The sequence below is a fragment of the Siniperca chuatsi genome, linkage group LG17 (assembly GCF_020085105.1).
Source record: "Siniperca chuatsi isolate FFG_IHB_CAS linkage group LG17, ASM2008510v1, whole genome shotgun sequence".
Taxonomy (NCBI): domain Eukaryota; kingdom Metazoa; phylum Chordata; class Actinopteri; order Centrarchiformes; family Sinipercidae; genus Siniperca; species Siniperca chuatsi.
In genome coordinates, this window is record NC_058058.1 from 2,881,504 (window position 1) to 2,904,455 (window position 22,952).

Here is a 22,952-nt window from a genome sequence, read left to right on the forward strand (position 1 = left end):
CGCACGCACACACACACGCACACGCACACACACACAGGCACACACACGCACACACACAGACACACACACACACACACACGCACACACACGCACACACACACACATATATAGCTTTCACTTATTTGTATTTTTAACTGCAAGTCTACAGTTTATATTATTATTGTTATTATCTTATATGAATATATTTTAATAGCACATTTCTTCTGTCTATGTTTATGTTTTTATTTCACACTTGTTTTGGAAATGCTGATCAATGTAGAATATGTATTTTAATTTATCAGTTGCCAAATTTGAACTTCATTAAACATTTCAACTTGGTTGGGAAATGGTTTCAGTTCATCTATCAGGCAACAGAAAATAACTGAGAAGGTGACATTTCCTGTGTTGGCCAAACTGTTAATCTGCCGTGTGTGTGTGTGTGTGTGTGCATGCGTACGTGCGTGTGTGTAAGCGGGGCGCTCAAACATGGTGTGAAAAGTGAGTAGAACACATACACATTGTTGTTGCTTACAGAAAACCTTGTGTCTCCAAACTCTCTACTTAAAAAAAAATAAAAAAAATATAATATATATTTATATTGTATTTATAGTTTGTCTAAATGGCTTCATACAGTAAATCCAAAGACTGGACAATGCAGTCTCCTATCTAAAATTACAAAAAACACCAAACTGGATCCAAAAGAGTCAAATGAATAAAAAGGTGTGTGTGTGTTTCTTTGTGTGCTGGCTGCTACTTCCTCATTGTTCTCTACTAAAACCAGACAGAAGACGGGCCAAGGATCACTGACAGCAGCATCAGTACAGTATATTACGCTACTGAATTCATAGCTACCATAGTTAGTTCTGCATACTATACTAGTAGACATTAAAGTTTTACAGCAGCACAGTAACCAACCGACACAGTGCAGTAACAGTAAGTGATGTCCTCAGATATTTATGCCAAACCAAATTTCTCAAAGAAGGTGAGATACAACAGAAAGGTGCAAGAAGACAAAGCAGAGTGGAAGGAAAGAGAAGTTGATATCTACGAGAGCGCAGAAGCTCTCCGGGATGATCACACTGATTTTCACTCAGAAGGAGGTAAGTGAAAAATGATGACAAATCAATATTAGAAAACATTATTCTTCTCTTGTTTGTGTCCGTCCGTCCGTCATGTTGGACTACTGCGTGATCTCTAAGTTTGCTCTCAGTTCAGTTTGTTTCTGTTTATCGACCTGTACGGACTGAAGCCTTGCGTTCTGCTGATGTTTGCTGTAGTTAGTGGGATCATGTTCAAAGTACCAGAGCTCTCTGGTAGCTTTTAGTTGTGAGTCAGTCGTGCAAAACACATTTCAGATGAGTTCATATTTGTTTTACATAAAGATAATAATTGGTTTACATAACAGCGTTTAAATGATTTAATCAATGATTACTAAGACTTCATTTTACAGTTGTGTACAGATGTCGACTAACCACAGATCAAAGCAATGAAGCTACTGAGTAAAATGTTACTGTAACAGAGGGGAATGAATGCAAAAGCTACCCTGTTGTTTTCCTCTAATGAACCTGCTCTCCGTGTGCTTTGTCACGTCAGGAGCGCACACTGAGAAGCCTCCTGCAGCCGTCCAAAGAAAGCCTTTCAGAGCTGCTGCGTTATGTCTTGGAGTGCTGTGCTTTCTGATGATAACTGGAATCATCTTCTTCTTCATACAGTGTAAGATGAAATACAACACTACAACTACTGAGAACCAAACACTGAACATGATGCATATTTTTGGAAAAATTGGTACAACTACTGTATGTCTAGGAAGCGCATTTATTAAACGTTTTTCCACCAAAGGTTTCTCAGTTACACTAAAATACACTTCCCAGTGCTCCACAACCAAATCTACTAAAACAGGCTTTAAAGGAGAGGTTCAGATGTCTTTGTCCATCTTAATATAATACCGACATGCCATGTGTACGCTGAAAGAGTTACTGGTCGCTGTAATAATTCCTCCTGTCCATACTGCCTGTTACTGTAAGCGAGCCCTTCCTTACACAATTCCAATGTAAGCAACAGGGAGACAAAATCCACAGTCTTCGTTCTGTGTGAAAATGCATTCAAACATTCAGCTGAAGCTACTAGAGATTTCGGTCTCTTGGTCCTGGTAGCATGCTGGTTTATTGCTGGAGTTGTGTCTCAGCAGCAAACCAACGTGCGACTACCAGAGTGCATCCTTCTGCCGCGGCTCAGCACGGAAACGCTGACCGTGGAAACAAAGGGAATACTGTACTCAAAACACATGAGCTTCGGAAGGAACCCCTTCTGTTTGGGTAACTCAGACTAATGAAGCTGTTTTTATGTCCCTAACGTTTTACACTGCAGTTCAATTCAATTTTATTTATATAGCGCTAATTCATAACAGAGGTTATCTCATTGCACTTTTCATATAGAGCAGGTGCAGACTGCACTCTTTACAGTGTTACTTACAGAGACCCAACAGGTCACGCTAGGAGGGGCTTACTTCAGAGCCAGTTCTGAGAGGAGGAACTAATCATTCATTCTTTCTCAACATATGGCATGAGTCAGAATGTATTCTTGAAGAGCATGTAGATAACATCTTTGACAGCTAAATATACTCCATACCTAAAATAAACATTTCTCGCCTTAAAGGGGAAGGCGAGGCGAGCTTATCTGTATAGCACATTTCAACATCAAGGCAATTCAAAGAGCTTAACATCAAACATAAAAGCATCATGGGGCAACATAAAGACATTTAAACACCCTTAAAGAGTTAAATAGAAAATAAAAACAAGATAAAAGTGAAGTGTGAGAAATGAGTCATTATTCGATGTAATGAAAGGCAGTTATCCAGTAGTTACGACCCCTCCACATACGCGGCAGGTTAAAGGACAGGTACACCAAATAAATAAATTATAGTTTGAAATAGTGAGAGTGATATTTAATTATGCAGAGGAAGTAACTTCATTCTGTCTTTAGACTGAAGCGAATGATTTGGTGTTGGTGTGTTTCTTTTGTTGCTGTGGTTCTCACCAGATATGTCAGTCACTTTGGAAAAAGACGAGCTGCAGACCAGATACGACAGACTGAGCGACAGCTGCAGCCAGCTCCAGGGAAAGATTTCAGGTAAGAAAGGTTTCAAAACAAATAAGCAAATACCAAAATACACAGGATCACACTTCACACTGCTTATTTATTAAGCATACATATTTTCATATCGTCTTACTCTTTTATCTATTGTTGTTTTTCTCAAGACATGGCAGTCAACAACAACCAGTTACAGAGGAGGAAACACTGAGTACAAATCACAGCCAGTTACGGGATGAAGTGAAGCAGCTGAAGGACAAAATTGAAGGTGATGAAAGTTTCAAAACTAACAGTGAACACCAGTATCACACCGATTCACACGACGTAACTTCACTGTGCCTTTACTTTTAATTACAATTCTTTATGCTGTTGAACTGTTTTTCTATGTGTTGATTTTTGTTACAAATAAGATACAAAACCTGAGTGAAAATAAAAGTATTTACAGAGTAAACAACCTGAAAGGAAAAGTGGCAGGCAAGAAAGATCTGAAACTAAACAGAGAAACTACAAGTCTTATCAGTTCGACAGTGAATGACATGAAATCTGTCTTTAAAACACTTGTTTGACATAAAGGGAAGCGGTGTCCTGAAGGATGGACGAGATTTGGATGCAGCTGTTACTTTAAATCCAATGAGAAGAAAACTTGGCCTGACAGCAGATCTGACTGTCGGAAGAAAGGAGCAGATCTGGTGACCATAAACAACGAAGAGGAACGGGTGAGTGTGTTTGTTACTGAGTGTGGGATCTTAGACGTATCTGCCAGCGATCTGTCACGTGTGTTTCTGACCTGCTGCCAGTCTGCTTCCTGTCTCGACCCTGTCACATTTATTTGTCCGTTTGGTCTGCCTTCAGCTCCCGACCTGTAAGCCTGTTCATGGACTGTTGATTCTAGTAAAATACCTGTAATTCAGCCTGCTTTGACTCCATTACACATGTGTCTTTACGATCATGCTGTCGTGTCCAGTGCTCAGTGTGTGCTGTACAGGTGGAGCCCCCTTGTGTTTGTTGTGGCTGATTGTCAAAGTGACAGTGATAACAAACAAAAACTACAGTCTGACTGTTTGTCATGATGTTGTATTATTTATTGGCTCATACCAAACTGCACGTTTGTTCAGTATATTTGGTTGTATTGTAACAATGGTTGGTCTACAGGAGGAGCTGAATTTCATCAGTCCTTTGAGTGTTTCTGATATATGCACCATGGAGGAACTGAAAAGTTGCAACAGATTTTCTTTTTCCTTCAGACATCACACATGTACTACAAAAGAATTCCTGAATTATGAACGGAGAAATGATTATTGTCTCTTGCCAACTGCTAGAACTTTGTCAAAGAGCTGAAGGTGAATGGAGAGTCCTGGATTGGTCTACGGAAAATATATACACAAACAGGACGGGCATGGGTATGGGTATGGGAATGGGTGGATGGATCACCGCTGACAGAAACGTGAGACATTTTAAAGGTTTTTGTTTCATCACAATTCCATTTGTCACTAAAATAAGTTTTAAAAAGTAGAATAAAAGCAAATGAAAAAATAAACAATTTCATCAATACAGATTATATCAATTTACAAAGCTGAATTATGGGTTAAAAGAGTTATTAATATTTGTATTAATTGCAGATAATATGAATATCTGAAGTGAAATCCAAAAGTTTACTTCAAATTGAAAATAATCAGGAGTGACATCATTTTATTTGTCCTACAGGTTCTGGGCAACAGGATCGCCAGACCAGCGCTGGGACCAGTACCAGTACGCTGCAGCATACTGCAATCAACAAGGACGATGGACACTAAGAAATTATTATTCTGATCTTAAGAAGAACTGGATCTGTGAGAAACAGATGTCCTGCATTCTCTGATGACAGAGGGGTGTGTAGCGTTGGATCAGCTTCATCAAATCTGACCAAATCACATTTTACATTTGTTCAGCTGTTTATTCTGTGTTGCATGCTAAATAACCTGGATTACATAGATTTTGTTCCTCTGCCCTACATAGTGAACAATCTGGTGGGAAGTTGTCCACTCTGCAGCTTTACAAAAATATTACAATAAAAGTAAAAAAAAACATGGAATCGCAGATTGTCTTTACTTTGGTTCAGTTGATTAATACGTTTGTATTCAGTGCGATCTGTCTGTGTTTATTATGTGAAAATATGAAAGTCTGTGTTCAAACAGCCAGAGACGTCACATACATACCAACAGGGGGAGAGATGGCTGATTCCTGTGTCAGTGTTACTTGAGCCATTATCATAAGGGACAAAGCTCGTAGAGGAGACTTCCACAGAGCACTTACTGATGGAGTTACACTTGGGAGGAGTAAAGATTATGAATGCGTTTCGGAGAGACGGATGCATCTGACGGTGAATCAGACTGCAGTCCATCTTGAATGCTGCTTTGCATTTACACTTGGGTTGTTTTGCTATTCAAAAGCCATCCAATCTGCACAAGATGCATGCACTGGCCAAGTATAAATGGGGTACAAGTGTTTTAGTTGCATAATGTTAACCAGACCTTAACTACAATGCAATTGCCATGCACGGATACTGCAGATATCAATATTGTAAAGAAATGTCAGCGTCCAACCTTCAGAATTGTTGTCACTGAATGTAATCTGCTGTTCTGAAGAACTGTTTAATGTCAGCATTCTGTTTGGCGCAGTCAGGTGAGAAACTACCTACATGATGTCGTTCTGCACGCCAGTCATCGGGCAGCCACAAAAAAGGTCCGTCTGTGTCTGAACAAACTGCTGCTGCACTCATGCAGAACAGATGCACGATAAACAACACGGCCACATCAGCAACGGCTGTAACTGTGAACAGCACAAATACAAGATAGATAAATGATTAAATCATGAAGGGAACACATTACTGTTAGTCTTTCAAATGTAACAATTTCCTCGTTTTCATCTGAAGACCCTAGAAAGACGACCAATTAAAACGTATTACACATTCCACTGTGTTTTACACATACAGCGCGTTTTCTAGCTTCTGTTATGGCTGTATTTGGGACACGTTTGTAACACTGGTCACTCATCTTGGATCCTTTTTCTCTGCTCCTCTACAGTGTTTTGGATCTATTATCTGTTCTCTGTATGTCACTAGTTGTGCATGTAGCAGAGCTAAGTCTTCATTCAGTCCAGCTGCACTTAAGGTAATAATCACATACCCTGCGTGTGTGTCAGTAAGGAAGATTTTCTATCATCTCCTTTGTGTTTTTATCAAATTACAACAGCACAATTACATTTTAACATCATAAGTTTATTATCATTGAACCATGAATTAACCAGAACTTGACATTTCATTTCGTCTACGAGACAGAACTAAAATAACTGTCCGGTGGAAACATCACATTTCCTGTGTCAGAGATACGTGTGTGTGTGCTATATGGGGAATCATGAAAGCAGCTATGCACAAATGTGTGAATGTGCGCGCACACCCTTGCTGTTTGTGTGAAAACCTTTTATATCCTCAAAGTCACTGACAAAAACATCTTTATTTTTATGCTTCATAAATACGTTTCTATAGTTTATCTGAAGGGTTTCATAATTCCAATGACCGAACCACTGAATGCCTGAATTTAAGTCAAGTTTAGGTCAAGTGAGGTTCTTCAACTAACAGTAACATTGGCGTTTAAGTGTGCATCTGTGTCAGTTTATCCAGCTGCAACTTCCTGGTTTGAAGGCTGCTCAACTCAAAGACGAGCAAGCAGACAGAGAAACCTGGTCAGGTTCAGTAACGTTTTCAGTTTTTCAAAATGCCTGCAAGTGTTCCTGCTGCACCAGATTCGAGCTTGAATGTGAGATATACCCGAAAAGTTCAAGAGAACAGAGGAGCGGGAGAGGACAACCAGGTGGAGATCTTAGAGGATGAAGAGCATCGCGCTGATCTTGGGTCACAAAAAGCCGGTAAGTCCAAACTGATGTTTGAAAAGGGAAGTTAATGTCACATTTTGTTTGGCTATATTAATATTAGACATTGAGTGAAAATTCACACTTCATCAGTCAATTCACCACAAGTCACTATTGACTTTGGGTCATTATCAGGTGTGTTGGTGCTGTAATCTGGTGCCACGAGAGTCCTTATTCTTAAGGAGAGAATAACAATGAGTAACAAAGACTCCACAGTTCAAAGTGGCCACTTTAAAAATGTTGTCTATGTATTTTGCCTCTGTAGGACCACACACTCCAAAGGATCCTGTCAGAAGGTGTTTTACTGCAGCGACTCTGGGAGTGATGTATCTCCTGATATTGGCTGGAGTCTTCATACGCTGTGAGGAATTAAGTTTTTAATCCAAATTGTCATAACGTGGGTCCCTCTCCGTTTTTTGTAATGTCATGTTTTAAGCTTTTTTTCTGTTAGATGACATAATCGGTGCACGTCCGTGTATTTAGTAAAAACGTCATGTGACTTTCTTTCTGCGATTGGTGGTGTCTTCGGTAGTTTTTGGTCACTATATTGTCTGACACTTTTTATTCAGACTCCAGTGTTTCACCACACAGATTTCACCTTTGTGTGGTGTCGAGGACAGCAGCTCACTGAAATGCTGCTGTCATGAAAACGAGAACCAAGTCAGTGTGAATACTCACTTTAAAGGAGTATTTTGAGCTGCAGCCAGCTCAGAGCCAAGCTGCTGCACTGATCACTGCATGCTGGTTTATTGCTGGAGTTGTGTCTCAGCAGCAAACCAACGTGCGACTACCAGAGTGCATCCTTCTGCCGCGGCTCAGCACGGAAACGCTGACCGTGGAAACAAAGGGAATACTGTACTCAAAACACATGAGCATCGGAAGGAACCCCTTCTGTTTGGGTAACTCAGACTAATGAAGCTGTTTTTATGTCCCTAACGTTTTACACTGCAGTTCAATTCAATTTTATTTATATAGCGCTAATTCATAACACAGGTTATCTCATTGAACTTTTCATATAGAGCAGGTGCAGACTGCACTCTTTACAGTGTTACTTACAGAGACCCAACAGGTCACGCTAGGAGGGGATTACTTCAGAGCCAGTTCTGAGAGGAGGAACTAATCATTCATTCTTTCTCAACATATGGCATGAGTCAGAACGTATTCTTGAAGAGCATGTAGATAACATCTTTGACAGCTAAATATACTCCATACCTAAAATAAACATTTCTCGCCTTAAAGGGGAAGGCGAGGCGAGCTTATCTGTATAGCACATTTCAACATCAAGGCAATTCAAAGAGCTTAACATCAAACATAAAAGCATCATGGGGCAACATAAAGACATTTAAACACACTTAAAGAGTTAAATAGAAAAAAAAAACAAGATAAAAGTGAAGTGTGAGAAATGAGTCATTATTCGATGTATTGAAAGGCAGTTATCCAGTAGTTACGACCCCTCCACATACGCGGCAGGTTAAAGGACAGGTACACCAAATAAATAAATTATAGTTTGAAATAGTGAGAGTGATATTTAATTATGCAGAGGAAGTAACTTCATTCTGTCTTTAGACTGAAGCGAATGATTTGGTGTTGGTGTGTTTCTTTTGTTGCTGTGGTTCTCACCAGATATGTCAGTCACTTTGGAAAAAGACGAGCTGCAGACCAGATACGACAGACTGAGCGACAGCTGCAGCCGGCTCCAGGGAAAGATTTCAGGTAAGAAAGGTTTCAAAATAAATAAGCAAATACTAAAATACACAGGATCACACTTCGCACTGCTTATTTATTAAGCATACATATTTTCATATCGTCTTACTCTTTTATCTATTGTTGTTTTTCTCAAGACATGGCAGTCAACAACAACCAGTTACAGAGGAGTTACGAAACACTGAGTACAAATCACAGCCAGTTACGGGATGAAGTGAAGCAGCTGAAGGACAAAATTGAAGGTGATGAAAGTTTCAAAACTAACAGTGAACACCAGTATCACACCGATTCACACGACGTGACTTCACTGTGCCTTTACTTTTAATTACAATTCTTTATGCTGTTGAAGTGTTTTTCTATGTGTTGATTTTTGTTACAAATAAGATACAAAACCTGAGTGAAAATAAAAGTATTTACAGAGTAAACAACCTGAAAGGAAAAGTGGCAGGCAAGAAAGATCTGAAACTAAACAGAGAAACTACAAGTCTTATCAGTTCGACAGTGAATGACATGAAATCTGTCTTTAAAACACTTGTTTGACATAAAGGGAAGCGGTGTCCTGAAGGATGGACGAGATTTAGACGCAGCTGTTACTTTAAATCCAATGAGAAGAAAAGTTGGCCTGACAGCAGATCTGACTGTCGGAACAAAGGAGCAGATCTGGTGAGCATAAACAACGAAGAGGAACAGGTGAGTGTGTTTGTTACTGAGTGTGGGATCTTAGACGTATCTGCCAGTGATCGGTCACGTGTGTTTCTGACCTGCTGCCAGTCTGCTTCCTGTCTCGACCCTGTCACATTTATTTGTCCGTTTGGTCTGCCTTCAGCTCCCGACCTGTAAGCCTGTTCATGGACTGCTGAGTCTAGTAAAATACCTGTAATTCAGCCTGCTTTGACTCCATTACACATGTGTCTTTACGATCATGCTGTCGTGTCCAGTGCTCAGTGTGTGCTGTACAGGTGGAGCCCCCTTGTGTTTGTTGTGGCTGACTGTCAAAGTGACAGTGATAACAAACAAAAACTACAGTCTGACTGTTTGTCATGATGTTGTATTATTTATTGGCTCATACCAAACTGCACGTTTGTACAGTATATTTGGTTGTATTGTAACAATGGTTGGTCTACAGGAGGAGCTGAATTTCATCAGTCCTTTGAGTGTTTCTGATATATGCACCATGGAGGAACTGAAAAGTTGCAACAGATTTTCTTTTTCCTTCAGACATCACACATGTACTACAACAGAATTCCTGAATTATGAACGGAGAAATGATTATTGTCTCTTGCCAACTGCTAGAACTTTGTCAAAGAGCTGAAGGTGAATGGAGAGTCCTGGATTGGTCTACGGAAAATATATACACAAACAGGAGGGGCATGGGTATGGGAATGGGTGGACGGATCACCGCTGACAGAAACGTGAGACATTTTAAAGATTTTTTGTTTCCATCACAATTCCATTTGTCACTAAAATAAGTTTTAAAAAGTAGAATAAAAGCAAATGAAAAAATAAACAATTTCATCAATACAGATTATATCAATTTACAAAGCTGAATTATGGGTTAAAAGAGTTATTAATATTTGTATTAATTGCAGATAATATGAATATCTGAAGTGAAATCCAAAAGTTTACTTCAAATTGAAAATAATCAGGAGTGACATCATTTTATTTGTCCTACAGGTTCTGGGCAACAGGATCGCCAGACCAGCGCTGGGACCAGTACCAGTACGCTGCAGCATACTGCAATCAACAAGGACGATGGACACTAAGAAATTATTATTCTGATCTTAAGAACTGGATCTGTGAGAAACAGATGTCCTGCATTCTCTGATGACAGAGGGGTGTGTAGCGTTGGATCAGCTTCATCAAATCTGACCAAATCACATTTTACATTTGTTCAGCTGTTTATTCTGTGTTGCATGCTAAATAACCTGGATTACATAGATTTTGTTCCTCTGCCCTACATAGTGAACAATCTGGTGGGAAGTTGTCCACTCTGCAGCTTTACAAAAATATTACAATAAAAGTAAAAAAAAACATGGAATCGCAGATTGTCTTTACTTTGGTTCAGTTGATTAATACGTTTGTATTCAGTGCGATCTGTCTGTGTTTATTATGTGAAAATATGAAAGTCTGTGTTCAAACAGCCAGAGACGTCACATACATACCAACAGGGGGAGAGATGGCTGATTCCTGTGTCAGTGTTACTTGAGCCATTATCATAAGGGACAAAGCTCGTAGAGGAGACTTCCACAGAGCACTTACTGATGGAGTTACACTTGGGAGGAGTAAAGATTATGAATGCGTTTCGGAGAGACGGATGCATCTGACGGTGAATCAGACTGCAGTCCATCTTGAATGCTGCTTTGCATTTACACTTGGGTTGTTTTGCTATTCAAAAGCCATCCAATCTGCACAAGATGCATGCACTGGCCAAGTATAAATGGGGTACAAGTGTTTTAGTTGCATAATGTTAACCAGACCTTAACTACAATGCAATTGCCATGCACGGATACTGCAGATATCAATATTGTAAAGAAATGTCAGCGTCCAACCTTCAGAATTGTTGTCACTGAATGTAATCTGCTGTTCTGAAGAACTGTTTAATGTCAGCATTCTGTTTGGCGCAGTCAGGTGAGAAACTACCTACATGATGTCGTTTCTGCACGCCAGTCATCGGGCAGCCACAAAAAGGTCCGTCTGTGTCTGAACAAACTGCTGCTGCACTCATGCAGAACAGATGCACGATAAACAACACGGCCACATCAGCAACGGCTGTAACTGTGAACAGCACAAATACAAGATAGATAAATGATTAAATCATGAAGGAACACATTACTGTTAGTCTTTCAAATGTAACAATTTCCTCGTTTTCATCTGAAGACCCTAGAAAGACGACCAATTAAAAGCGTATTACACATTCCACTGTGTTTTTTACACATACAGCGCGTTTTCTAGCTTCTGTTATGGCTGTATTTGGGACACGTTTGTAACACTGGTCACTCATCTTGGATCCTTTTTCTCTGCTCCTCTACAGTGTTTTGGATCTATTATCTGTTCTCTGTATGTCACTAGTTGTGCATGTAGCAGAGCTAAGTCTTCATTCAGTCCAGCTGCACTTAAGGTAATAATCACATACCCTGCGTGTGTGTCAGTAAGGAAGATTTTCTATCATCTCCTTTGTGTTTTTATCAAATTACAACAGCACAATTACATTTTAACATCATAAGTTTATTATCATTGAACCATGAATTAACCAGAACTTGACATTTCATTTCGTCTACGAGACAGAACTAAAATAACTGTCCGGTGGAAACATCACATTTCCTGTGTCAGAGATACGTGTGTGTGTGCTATATGGGGAATCATGAAAGCAGCTATGCACAAATGTGTGAATGTGCGCGCACACCCTTGCTGTTTGTGTGAAAACCTTTTATATCCTCTAAGTCACTGACAAAAACATCTTTATTTTTATGCTTCATAAATACGTTTCTATAGTTTATCTGAAGGGTTTCATAATTCCAATGACCGAACCACTGAATGCCTGAATTTAAGTCAAGTTTAGGTCAAGTGAGGTTCTTCAACTAACAGTAACAAAGGCGTTTAAGTGTGCATCTGTGTCAGTTTATCCAGCTGCAACTTCCTGGTTTGAAGGCTGCTCAAGTCAAAGACGAACAAGCAGACAGAGAAACCTGGTCAGGTTCAGTAACGTTTTCAGTTTTTCAAAATGCCTGCAAGTGTTCCTGCTGCACCAGATTCGAAGTTGAATGTGAGATATACCCGAAAAGTTCAAGAGAACAGAGGAGCGGGAGAGGACAACCAGGTGGAGATCTTAGAGGATCAAGAGCATCGCGCTGATCTTGGGTCACAAAAAGCCAGTAAGTCCAAACTGATGTTGGAAAAGGGAAGTTAATGTCACATTTTGTTTGGCTATATTAATATTAGACATTGAGTGAAAATTCACACTTCATCAGTCAATTCACCACAAGTCACTATTCACTTTGGGTCATTATCAGGTGTGTTGGTGCTGTAATCTGGTGCCACGAGAGTCCTTATTCTTAAGGAGAGAATAACAATGAGTAACAAAGACTCCACAGTTCAAAGTGGCCACTTTAAAAATGTTGTCTATGTATTTTGCCTCTGTAGGACCACACACTCCAAAGGATCCTGTCAGAAGGTGTTTTACTGCAGCGACTCTGGGAGTGATGTATCTCCTGATATTGGCTGGAGTCTTCATACGCTGTGAGGAATTAAGTTTTAATCCAAATTGTCATAACGTGGGTCCCTCTCCGTTTTTGTAATGTCATGTTTTAAGCTTTTTTTCTGTTAGATGACATAATCGGTGCACGTCCGTGTATTTAGTAAAAACGTCATGTGACTTTCTTTCTGCGATTGGTGGTGTCTTCGGTAGTTTTTGGTCACTATATTGTCTGACACTTTTTATTCAGACTCCAGTGTTTCACCACACAGATTTCACCTTTGTGTGGTGTCGAGGACAGCAGCTCACTGAAATGCTGCTGTCATGAAAACGAGAACCAAGTCAGTGTGAATACTCACTTTAAAGGAGTATTTTGAGCTGCAGCCAGCTCAGAGCCAAGCTGCTGCACTGATCACTGCATGCTGGTTTATTGCTGGAGTTGTGTCTCAGCAGCAAACCAACGTGCGACTACCAGAGTGCATCCTTCTGCCGCGGCTCAGCACGGAAACGCTGACCGTGGAAACAAAGGGAATATTGTACTCAAAACACATGAGCATCGGAAGGAACCCCTTCTGTTTGGGTAACTCAGACTAATGAAGCTGTTTTTATGTCCCTAACGTTTTACACTGCAGTTCAATTCAATTTAATTTATATAGCGCTAATTCATAACAGAGGTTATCTCATTGCACTTTTCATATAGAGCAGGTGCAGACTGCACTCTTTACAGTGTTACTTACAGAGACCCAACAGGTCACGCTAGGAGGGGATTACTTCAGAGCCAGTTCTGAGAGGAGGAACTAATCATTCATTCCTTCTCAACATATGGCATGAGTCAGAATGTATTCTTGAAGAGCATGTAGATAACATCTTTGACAGCTAAATATACTCCATACCTAAAATAAACATTTCTCGCCTTAAAGGCGAAGGCGAGGCGAGCTTATCTGTATAGCACATTTCAACATCAAGGCAATTCAAAGAGCTTAACATCAAACATAAAAGCATCATGGGGCAACATAAAGACATTTAAACACCCTTAAAGAGTTAAATAGAAAATAAAAACAAGATAAAAGTGAAGTGTGAGAAATGAGTCATTATTCGATGTAATGAAAGGCAGTTATCCAGTAGTTACTGACCCTCCACATACGCGGCAGGTTAAAGGACAGGTACACCAAATAAATAAATTATAGTTTGAAATAGTGAGAGTGATATTTAATTATGCAGAGGAAGTAACTTCATTCTGTCTTTAGACTGAAGCGAATGATTTGGTGTTGGTGTGTTTCTTTTGTTGCTGTGGTTCTCACCAGATATGTCAGTCACTTTGGAAAAAGACGAGCTGCAGACCAGATACGACAGACTGAGCGACAGCTGCAGCCAGCTCCAGGGAAAGATTTCAGGTAAGAAAGGTTTCAAAACAAATAAGCAAATACCAAAATACACAGGATCACACTTCACACTGCTTATTTATTAAGCATACATATTTTCATATCGTCTTACTCTTTTATCTATTGTTGTTTTTCTCAAGACATGGCAGTCAACAACAGCCAGTTACAGAGGAGTTACGAAACACTGAGTACAAATCACAGCCAGTTACGGGATGAAGTGAAGCAGCTGAAGGACAAAATTGAAGGTGATGAAAGTTTCAAAACTAACAGTGAACACCAGTATCACACCGATTCACACGACGTGACTTCACTGTGCCTTTACTTTTAATTACAATTCTTTATGCTGTTGAAGTGTTTTTCTATGTGTTGATTTTTGTTACAAATAAGATACAAAACCTGAGTGAAAATAAAAGTATTTACAGAGTAAACAACCTGAAAGGAAAAGTGGCAGGCAAGAAAGACCTGAAACTAAACAGAGAAACTACAAGTCTTATCAGTTCGACAGTGAATGACATGAAATCTGTCTTTAAAACACTTGTTTGACATAAAGGGAAGCGGTGTCCTGAAGGATGGACGAGATTTAGACGCAGCTGTTACTTTAAATCCAATGAGAAGAAAAGTTGGCCTGACAGCAGATCTGACTGTCGGAACAAAGGAGCAGATCTGGTGACCATAAACAACGAAGAGGAACGGGTGAGTGTGTTTGTTACTGAGTGTGGGATCTTAGACGTATCTGCCAGTGATCGGTCACGTGTGTTTCTGACCTGCTGCCAGTCTGCTTCCTGTCTCGACCCTGTCACATTTATTTGTCCGTTTGGTCTGCCTTCAGCTCCCGACCTGTAAGCCTGTTCATGGACTGCTGAGTCTAGTAAAATACCTGTAATTCAGCCTGCTTTGACTCCATTACACGTGTCTTTACGATCATGCTGTCGTGTCCAGTGCTCAGTGTGTGCTGTACAGGTGGAGCCCCCTTGTGTTTGTTGTGGCTGACTGTCAAAGTGACAGTGATAACAAACAAAAACTACAGTCTGACTGTTTGTCATGATGTTGTATTATTTATTGGCTCATACCAAACTGCACGTTTGTACAGTATATTTGGTTGTATTGTAACAATGGTTGGTCTACAGGAGGAGCTGAATTTCATCAGTCCTTTGAGTGTTTCTGATATATGCACCATGGAGGAACTGAAAAGTTGCAACAGATTTTCTTTTTCCTTCAGACATCACACATGTACTACAAAAGAATTCCTGAATTATGAACGGAGAAATGATTATTGTCTCTTGCCAACTGCTAGAACTTTGTCAAAGAGCTGAAGGTGAATGGAGAGTCCTGGATTGGTCTACGGAAAATATATACACAAACAGGACGGGCATGGGTATGGGTATGGGTATGGGTGGATGGATCACCGCTGACAGAAACGTGAGACATTTTAAAGGTTTTTTGTTTCATCACAATTCCATTTGTCACTAAAATAAGTTTTAAAAAGTAGAATAAAAGCAAATGAAAAAATAAACAATTTCATCAATACAGATTATATCAATTTACAAAGCTGAATTATGGGTTAAAAGAGTTATTAATATTTGTATTAATTGCAGATAATATGAATATCTGAAGTGAAATCCAAAAGTTTACTTCAAATTGAAAATAATCAGGAGTGACATCATTTTATTTGTCCTACAGGTTCTGGGCAACAGGATCGCCAGACCAGCGCTGGGACCAGTACCAGTACGCTGCAGCATACTGCAATCAACAAGGACGATGGACACAAAGCAATTATTATTCTGATCTTAAGAACTGGATCTGTGAGAAACAGATGTCCTGCATTCTCTGATGACAGAGGGGTGTGTAGCGTTGGATCAGCTTCATCAAATCTGACCAAATCACATTTTACATTTGTTCAGCTGTTTATTCTGTGTTGCATGCTAAATAACCTGGATTACATAGATTTTGTTCCTCTGCCCTACATAGTGAACAATCTGGTGGGAAGTTGTCCACTCTGCAGCTTTACAAAAATATTACAATAAAAGTAAAAAAAAACATGGAATCGCAGATTGTCTTTACTTTGGTTCAGTTGATTAATGCGTTTGTATCCAGTTAGATCTGTCTGTGTTTATTATGTGAAAATATGAAAGTCTGTGTTCAAATAGCCGGAGACGTCACATACATACCAACAGGGGGAGAGATGGCTGATTCCTGTGTCAGTGTTACTTGAGCCATTATCATAAGGGACAAAGCTCGTAGAGGAGACTTCCACAGAGCACTTACTGATGGAGTTACACTTGGGAGGAGTAAAGATTATGAATGCGTTTCGGAGAGACGGATGCATCTGACGGTGAATCAGACTGCAGTCCATCTTGAATGCTGCTTTGCATTTACACTTGGGTTGTTTTGCTATTCAAAAGCCATACAATCCGCACAAGATGCATGCACTGGCCAAGTATAAATGGGGTACAAGTGTTTTAGTTGCATAATGTTAACCAGACCTTAACTACAATGCAATTGCCATGCACGGATACTGCAGATATCAATATTGTAAAGAAATGTCAGCGTCCAAACTTCAGAATTGTTGTCACTGAATGTAATCTGCTGTTTTGAAGAACTGTTTAATGTCAGCATTCTGTTTGGCGCAGTCAGGTGAGAAACTACCTACATGATGTCGTTCTGCACGCCAGTCATCGGGCAGCCACAAAAAAGGTCCGTCTGTGTCTGAACAAACTGCTGCTGCACTCATGCAGATCAGATGCACGATAAACAACACGGCCACATCAGCAACGGCTGTAACTGTGAACAGCACAAATACAAGATAGATAAATGATTAAATCATGAAGGGAACACATTACTGTTAGTCTTTCAAATGTAACAATTTCCTCGTTTTCATCTGAAGACCCTAGAAAGACGACCAATTAAAACGTATTACACATTCCACTGTGTTTACACATACATACAGCGCGTTTTCTAGCTTCTGTTATGGCTGTATTTGGGACATGTTTGTAACACTGGTCACTCATCCTGGATCCTTTTTCTCTGCTCCTCTACAGTGTTTAGGATCTATTATCTGTTCTCTGTATGTCACTAGTTGTGCATGTAGCAGAGCTAAGTCTTCATTCAGTCCAGCTGCACTTAAGGTAATAATCACATACCCTGCGTGTGTGTCAGTAAGGAAGATTTTCTATCATCTCCTTATCAAATTACAACAGCACAATTACATTTTAACATCATAAGTTTATTATCATTGAACCATGAATTAACCAGAACTTGACATTTCATTTCGTCTACGAGACAGAACTAAAATAACTGTCCGGTGGAAACATCACATTTCCTGTGTCAGAGATACGTGTGTGTGTGTGTGCTATATGGGGAATCATGAAAGCAGCTATGCACAAATGTGTGAATGAGCGCACACCCTTGCTGTTTGTGTGAAAACCTTTTATATCCTCTAAGTCACTGACAAAAACATCTTTATTTTTATGTTTCATAAATGCGTTTCTATAGTTTATCTGAAGGGTTTCATCATTCCAATGACCAAACCACTGAATGCCTGAATTTAAGTCAAGTTTAAGTCAAGTGAGGTTCTTCAACTAACAGTAACAAAGGCGTTTAAGTGTGCATCTGTGTCAGTTTGTCCGGCTGCAACTTCCTGGTTTGAAGGCTGCTCAACTCAAAGACGAACAAGCAGACAGAGAAACCTGGTCAGGTTCAGGAACGTTTTCAGTTTTTCAAAATGCCTGCAAGTGTTCCTGCTGCACCAGATTCGAGCTTGAATGTGAGATATACCCGAAAAGTTCAAGAGAAAAGAGGAGCGGGAGAGGACAACCAGGTGGAGATCTTAGAGGATGAAGAGCATCGCGCTGATCTTGGGTCCCAAAAATCCAGTAAGTCCAAACTGATGTTGGAAAAGGGAAGTTAATGTCACATTTTGTTTGGCTATATTAATATTAGACATTGAGTGAAAATTCACACTTCATCAGTCAATTCACCACAAGTCACTATTCACTTTGGGTCATTATCAGGTGTCCTGGTGCTGTAATCTGGTGCCACGAGAGTCCTTATTCTTAAGGAGAGAATAACAATGAGTAACAAAGACTCCACAGTTCAAAGTGGCCACTTTAAAAATGTTGTCTTTGTATTTTGCCTCTGTAGGACCACACACTCCAAAGGATCCTGTCAGAAGGTGTTTTACTGCAGCGACTCTGGGAGTGATGTATCTCCTGATATTGGCTGGAATCTTCATACGCTGTGAGGAATTAAGTTTTTAATCCAAATTGTCATAACGTGGGTCCCTCTCCGTTTTTTGTAATGTCATGTTTTAAGCTTTTTTTCTGTTAGATGACATAATCGGTTCACTGTGGTATTTTATTTCTCTTGTTGTGAAGCACTTTGTACTTTGTTTTGATAAGTGCTCTATAAATAAAGTTTTATTAATATCATATTATTATTATTATTATTGTCTGTATAATGATCCAGTCAGCCCACAGTTCGGATTGCCTCTCAGCTTTTAAACAAAGTATAGCGGCAGATCATTCCTTATTTATTCCTTCAAGGGCATGAATTGATTGGAAATGCAGAATGATTTGGTGTTGGTGTGTTTCTTTTGTTGTTGTGGTTCTCACCAGATGTTTCACCTGTAAAAAGAAATGCAGAAGAGCAGAACACAGATGGAAGAAATCAGGTCTCCAGGTCCACTTTGTGGCCATGAAAGAGTTATTAAACCTTTATAATAGGATGGTGAAGGATGCAAGAACATGCCATTTCTCTGCACTTATTTCTGCCCATCAGCACAACCCCAGATTCCTATTTAAGACTGTGGATCAGTTAGTTAACCCAGTCTCTCCTTGTGCCCCTGCTGATTGTGATGCTGATTGTGAAAAGTTTCTTTTGCACTTTGCTGGTAAGGTGGAGTTAATAAGATCAGATATCACCCCCAACCCTGCCTTTTTAGATGTGGATCACCTGCTCAGGGATTCTTTGAGCAGTTTTTCTGCTGTTACGCTGCCTGAACTCGCAGACATCATGTCGCTTATGAGAGTATCCTCCAGCTCTCTGGACAAAATCAAAATTATTTTTAACAGCTCGCTGTCTACTGGCTGCGTCCCAGATTACTTTAAAACTGCTTGTGTCCAGCCAGTCCTAAAAAAACCTGGGATTGATCCCACCCTCCTGGATAACTATCACCTAATCTCCAAATTGCCTTTTATTTCAAAGATTCTCGAAAAACTTGTATCTAAGCAGCTTCTCGCTGCTGTGGAAAACAATAATACCTTTGAAAAGTTCCAATCTGGCTTTCGTCAACACCACAGCACTGAAACAGCCCTTCTCAAAGTCACTAATGACCTTTTAATGAATGCAGACACAGGCATGTGTTCAATTCTTATGCTGCTGGACTTAAGTGCTGCCTTTGACACAAGTGATCATGGCATTCTTTTAGATAGACTGAGGCACTGGGTGGGCACATCTGGCACTGCACTAGACTGGTCCTCATCTTATCTGTCCAATAGGAAATTCTGTGTCAGCATTAATAACTTCATGTCATCCTTTTCCCATATCAAGTACGGTGTGCCTCAAGGTTCAATTCTGGGACAAATACTGTTTTCCTTATACATGCTTCCTTTGGGTGATGTCATCTACAGACATGGTATTTCTTTTCATTGTTATGCGGATGACACGCAGTTGTACCTCCCTGTCAAGCCCACTGACCTGAGTATGCTGAGTTCTCTGCAGGACTACCTGTCTGACAAAAAATTGGATGTCGATACATTTTCTTCAGCTCAACTCAAATAAAACTGAAATCCTTGTTATTGGGCCCCAACACATCACTTAACAAATACTGCCATCTACTGGTAACCTGTCACAACATATCAAGCCTGTTGCAAGAAATCTTGGTGTCCTGTTTCAAAGCAATTTATGTTTTGAGCAACATATTGCTAAGCTTGTCCAATCATGTTTTCATCACCTCAGAAACAGTGCAAAAATCTGATCTATTCTAAATCTTAGTGATGCAGAAACTGCTGCACATGCTTTTATCTCCTCACGCCTTGATTATTGTAACTTGTAGCATGTTCACTTGTCTTAATCAAAAACTTTGACACGACTGCAGACTGTACAAAACTCAGCTGCTAGGCTGTTAACCATGACCAAGAAGTACGACCACATCACACCTGTTTTAGCCTCTTTACATTGGCTCCCTGTTTGTTTTAGGACTGATTTTAAGATCTTGTTGATTACTTTTAAGGCTCTTCATGGCATGGCTCCAGACTATATTTTAGACCTCGTAATACCTTATGAACCTTCACGTAGTTTGAAATCTTCGGGCAGGGGTCTTCTGTCTGTTCCTGAGTCCAGGTTGAAAACTAAGGGGGACAGAGCTTTTGCCATCAGGGCACCGAGGCTCTGGAACAACTTGCAGGAAGACATTAGGTTGTCTGAGTCAGTGACTTCGTTTAAGTCTCTTCTCAAAAAACATTTTTATCTGAAAGCATATCCTGATTTTAACTGAACTGGCTGTTTATTTTAATATTATTTATTATTATTTGAGTATTTCATTTTTTTATATTTTGTCATTCACTGTGGTATTTAATTTCTCTTGTTGTGAAGCACTTTGTACTTTGTTTTGATAAGTTTTATTATTATTATTATTATTATTATTATTATTGTTGGATGTATAATGATTCAGTCAGCCCACAGTTCGGACTGACTCTCAGCTTTGAAACAAAGTATAGCGGCAGATCATTCCTTATTTATTCCTTCATGGACATGAGTTGTTTGGAAATGCAGAATGATTTGGTGTTGGTGTGTTTCTTTTGTTGCTGTGGTTCTCACCAGATATGTCAGTCACTTTGGAAAAAGACGAGCTGCAGACCAGATACGACAGACTGAGCGACAGCTGCAGCCAGCTCCAGGGAAAGATTTCAGGTAAGAAAGGTTTCAAAACAAATAAGCAAATACCAAAATACACAGGATCACACTTCGCACTGCTTATTTATTAAGCATATATATTTTCATATTGTCTTACTCTTTTATCTATTGTTGTTTTTCTCAAGACATGGCAGTCAACAACAGCCAGTTACGGGATGAAGTGAAGCAGCTGAAGGACAAAACTGAAGGTGATGAAAGTTTCAAAACTAACAGTGAACACCAGTATCACACCGATTCACACGACGGAACTTCACTGTGCCTTTACTTTTAATTAAAGTGAAAATAAAAGTATTTACAGAGTAAACAACCTGAAAGGAAAAGTGGCAGGCAAGAAAGACCTGAAACTAAACAGAGAAACTACAAGTCTTATCAGTTCGACAGTGAATGACATGAAATCTGTCTTTAAAACACTTGTTTGACATAAAGGGAAGCGGTGTCCTGAAGGATGGAAGAGATTTGGATGCAGCTGTTACTTTAAATCCAATGAGAAGAAAAGTTGGCCTGACAGCAGATCTGACTGTCGGAACAAAGGAGCAGATCTGGTGACCATAAACAACGAAGAGGAACGGGTGAGTGTGTTTGTTACTGAGTGTGGGATCTTAGACGTATCTGCCAGTGATCGGTCACGTGTGTTTCTGACCTGCTGCCAGTCTGCTTCCTGTCTCGACCCTGTCACATTTATTTGTCCGTTTGGTCTGCCTTCAGCTCCCGACCTGTAAGCCTGTTCATGGACTGTTGATTCTAGTAAAATACCTGTAATTCAGCCTGCTTTGACTCCATTACACATGTGTCTTTACGATCATGCTGTCGTGTCCAGTGCTCAGTGTGTGCTTTACAGGTGGAGCCCCCTTGTGTTTGTTGTGGCTGATTGTCAAAGTGACAGTGATAACAAACAAAAACTACAGTCTGACTGTTTGTCATGATGTTGTATTATTTATTGGCTCATACCAAACTGCACGTTTGTACAGTATATTTGGTTGTATTGTAACAATGGTTGGTCTACAGGAGGAGCTGAATTTCATCAGTCCTTTGAGTGTTTCTGATATATGCACCATGGAGGAACTGAAAAGTTGCAACAGATTTTCTTTTTCCTTCAGACATCACACATGTACTACAACAGAATTCCTGAATTATGAACGGAGAAATGATTATTGTCTCTTGCCAACTGCTAGAACTTTGTCAAAGAGCTGAACGTGAATGGAGAGTCCTGGATTGGTCTACGGAAAACATGGACACAAACAGGAGGGGAATGGGAATGGGTGGACAAATCACCGCTGACAGAAACGTGAGACATTTTAAAGGTTTTTTGTTTCCATCACAATTCAATTTGTCACTAAAATAAGGTTTAAAAAGTAGAATAAAAGCAAATGAAAAAATAAACAATTTTATCAATACAGATTATATCAATTTACAAAGCTGAATTATGGGTTAAAGGAGTTATTAATCTTTTTATTAATTGCAGATAATATAAATATCTGAAGTGAAATTCAAAAGTTTACTTCAAATTGAAAATAATCAGGAGTGACATCATTTTATTTGTCCTACAGGTTCTGGGCAACAGGATTGTCAGACCAGGACCAGAACACTGCAGCATACTGTGATCAACAAGGACGATGGACACTAAGCAAATATTCTGATCTTAAGAAGAACTGGATCTGTGAGAAATAGATGTCCTGCATTCTCTGATGACAGAGGGGTGTGTAGCATTGGATTAGCTTCATCAAATCTGACCAATTCACATTTTACATTTGTTCAGCTGTTTATTCTGTGTTGCATGCTAAATAACC

At 39.7% G+C, this 22,952-nt stretch overlaps 3 protein-coding genes across 16 annotated transcripts in view; 2 read left to right on the forward strand and 1 right to left on the reverse strand.

Annotated features, from left to right (window-relative positions):
• Nucleotides 1–22,952, reverse strand: part of LOC122864185 (collagen alpha-1(XIV) chain) — a 216,780-nt gene that overhangs the window by 24,831 nt on the left and 168,997 nt on the right. The gene's annotated exons all lie outside the window — the stretch shown is intronic.
• LOC122864188 (CD209 antigen-like protein C) lies at nucleotides 170–10,712 on the forward strand. 4 transcript variants are annotated; one of them, XM_044171369.1, is made up of 7 exons: nucleotides 170–1,079; nucleotides 1,573–1,692; nucleotides 3,019–3,108; nucleotides 8,817–8,921; nucleotides 9,227–9,369; nucleotides 9,973–10,091; nucleotides 10,354–10,712. In XM_044171369.1, the coding sequence occupies exons 1-7, from the start codon at nucleotides 920–922 to the stop codon at nucleotides 10,502–10,504; spliced, it is 888 nt and encodes a 295-aa protein (XP_044027304.1). In that variant the 5' UTR covers nucleotides 170–919; the 3' UTR covers nucleotides 10,505–10,712. The 4 variants fall into 4 exon arrangements, with proteins under 4 accessions (XP_044027304.1, XP_044027305.1, XP_044027302.1 ...); XM_044171370.1 differs by lacking the exons at nucleotides 8,817–8,921; nucleotides 9,227–9,369; nucleotides 9,973–10,091; nucleotides 10,354–10,712 and adding exons at nucleotides 3,237–3,251; nucleotides 3,290–3,337; nucleotides 3,643–3,785; nucleotides 4,774–5,135; XM_044171367.1 differs by lacking the exon at nucleotides 9,973–10,091 and having other exon boundaries at nucleotides 9,227–9,515.
• Nucleotides 11,749–22,486, forward strand: LOC122864189 (CD209 antigen-like protein C). 4 transcript variants are annotated; one of them, XM_044171372.1, is made up of 8 exons: nucleotides 11,753–12,551; nucleotides 12,820–12,915; nucleotides 14,176–14,265; nucleotides 14,394–14,416; nucleotides 14,459–14,498; nucleotides 14,804–14,946; nucleotides 15,548–15,672; nucleotides 15,934–16,292. In XM_044171372.1, exons 1-8 carry the CDS (start codon nucleotides 12,401–12,403, stop codon nucleotides 16,082–16,084), a joined length of 819 nt encoding a protein of 272 aa, XP_044027307.1. In that variant the 5' UTR covers nucleotides 11,753–12,400; the 3' UTR covers nucleotides 16,085–16,292. The 4 variants fall into 4 exon arrangements, with proteins under 4 accessions (XP_044027310.1, XP_044027308.1, XP_044027306.1 ...); XM_044171371.1 differs by having other exon boundaries at nucleotides 11,752–12,551; nucleotides 14,394–14,498; XM_044171375.1 differs by lacking the exons at nucleotides 14,804–14,946; nucleotides 15,548–15,672; nucleotides 15,934–16,292 and adding exons at nucleotides 21,592–21,734; nucleotides 22,338–22,486 and having other exon boundaries at nucleotides 11,749–12,551; nucleotides 14,394–14,498.

What these genes read in the sequence shown, in the direction of transcription:
- LOC122864188 (XM_044171367.1), top strand. Translation starts at nt 920, where the DNA reads ATGTCCTCAGATATTTATGCCAAACCAAATTTCTCAAAGAAGGTGAGA. An exon ending in TGATTTTCACTCAGAAGGAG is followed by an intron (nt 1,080 to 1,572) that starts GTAAGTGAAAAA and finishes TTGTCACGTCAG; the next exon opens with GAGCGCACACTGAGAAGCCT. An exon ending in GCTGAAGGACAAAATTGAAG is followed by an intron (nt 8,922 to 9,226) that starts GTGATGAAAGTT and finishes TTTGACATAAAG; the next exon opens with GGAAGCGGTGTCCTGAAGGA.
- LOC122864189 (XM_044171371.1), top strand. Translation starts at nt 12,401, where the DNA reads ATGCCTGCAAGTGTTCCTGCTGCACCAGATTCGAAGTTGAATGTGAGA. An exon ending in TAAACAACGAAGAGGAACGG is followed by an intron (nt 14,947 to 15,547) that starts GTGAGTGTGTTT and finishes GCCAACTGCTAG; the next exon opens with AACTTTGTCAAAGAGCTGAA. An exon ending in GGATCACCGCTGACAGAAAC is followed by an intron (nt 15,673 to 15,933) that starts GTGAGACATTTT and finishes TTTGTCCTACAG; the next exon opens with GTTCTGGGCAACAGGATCGC.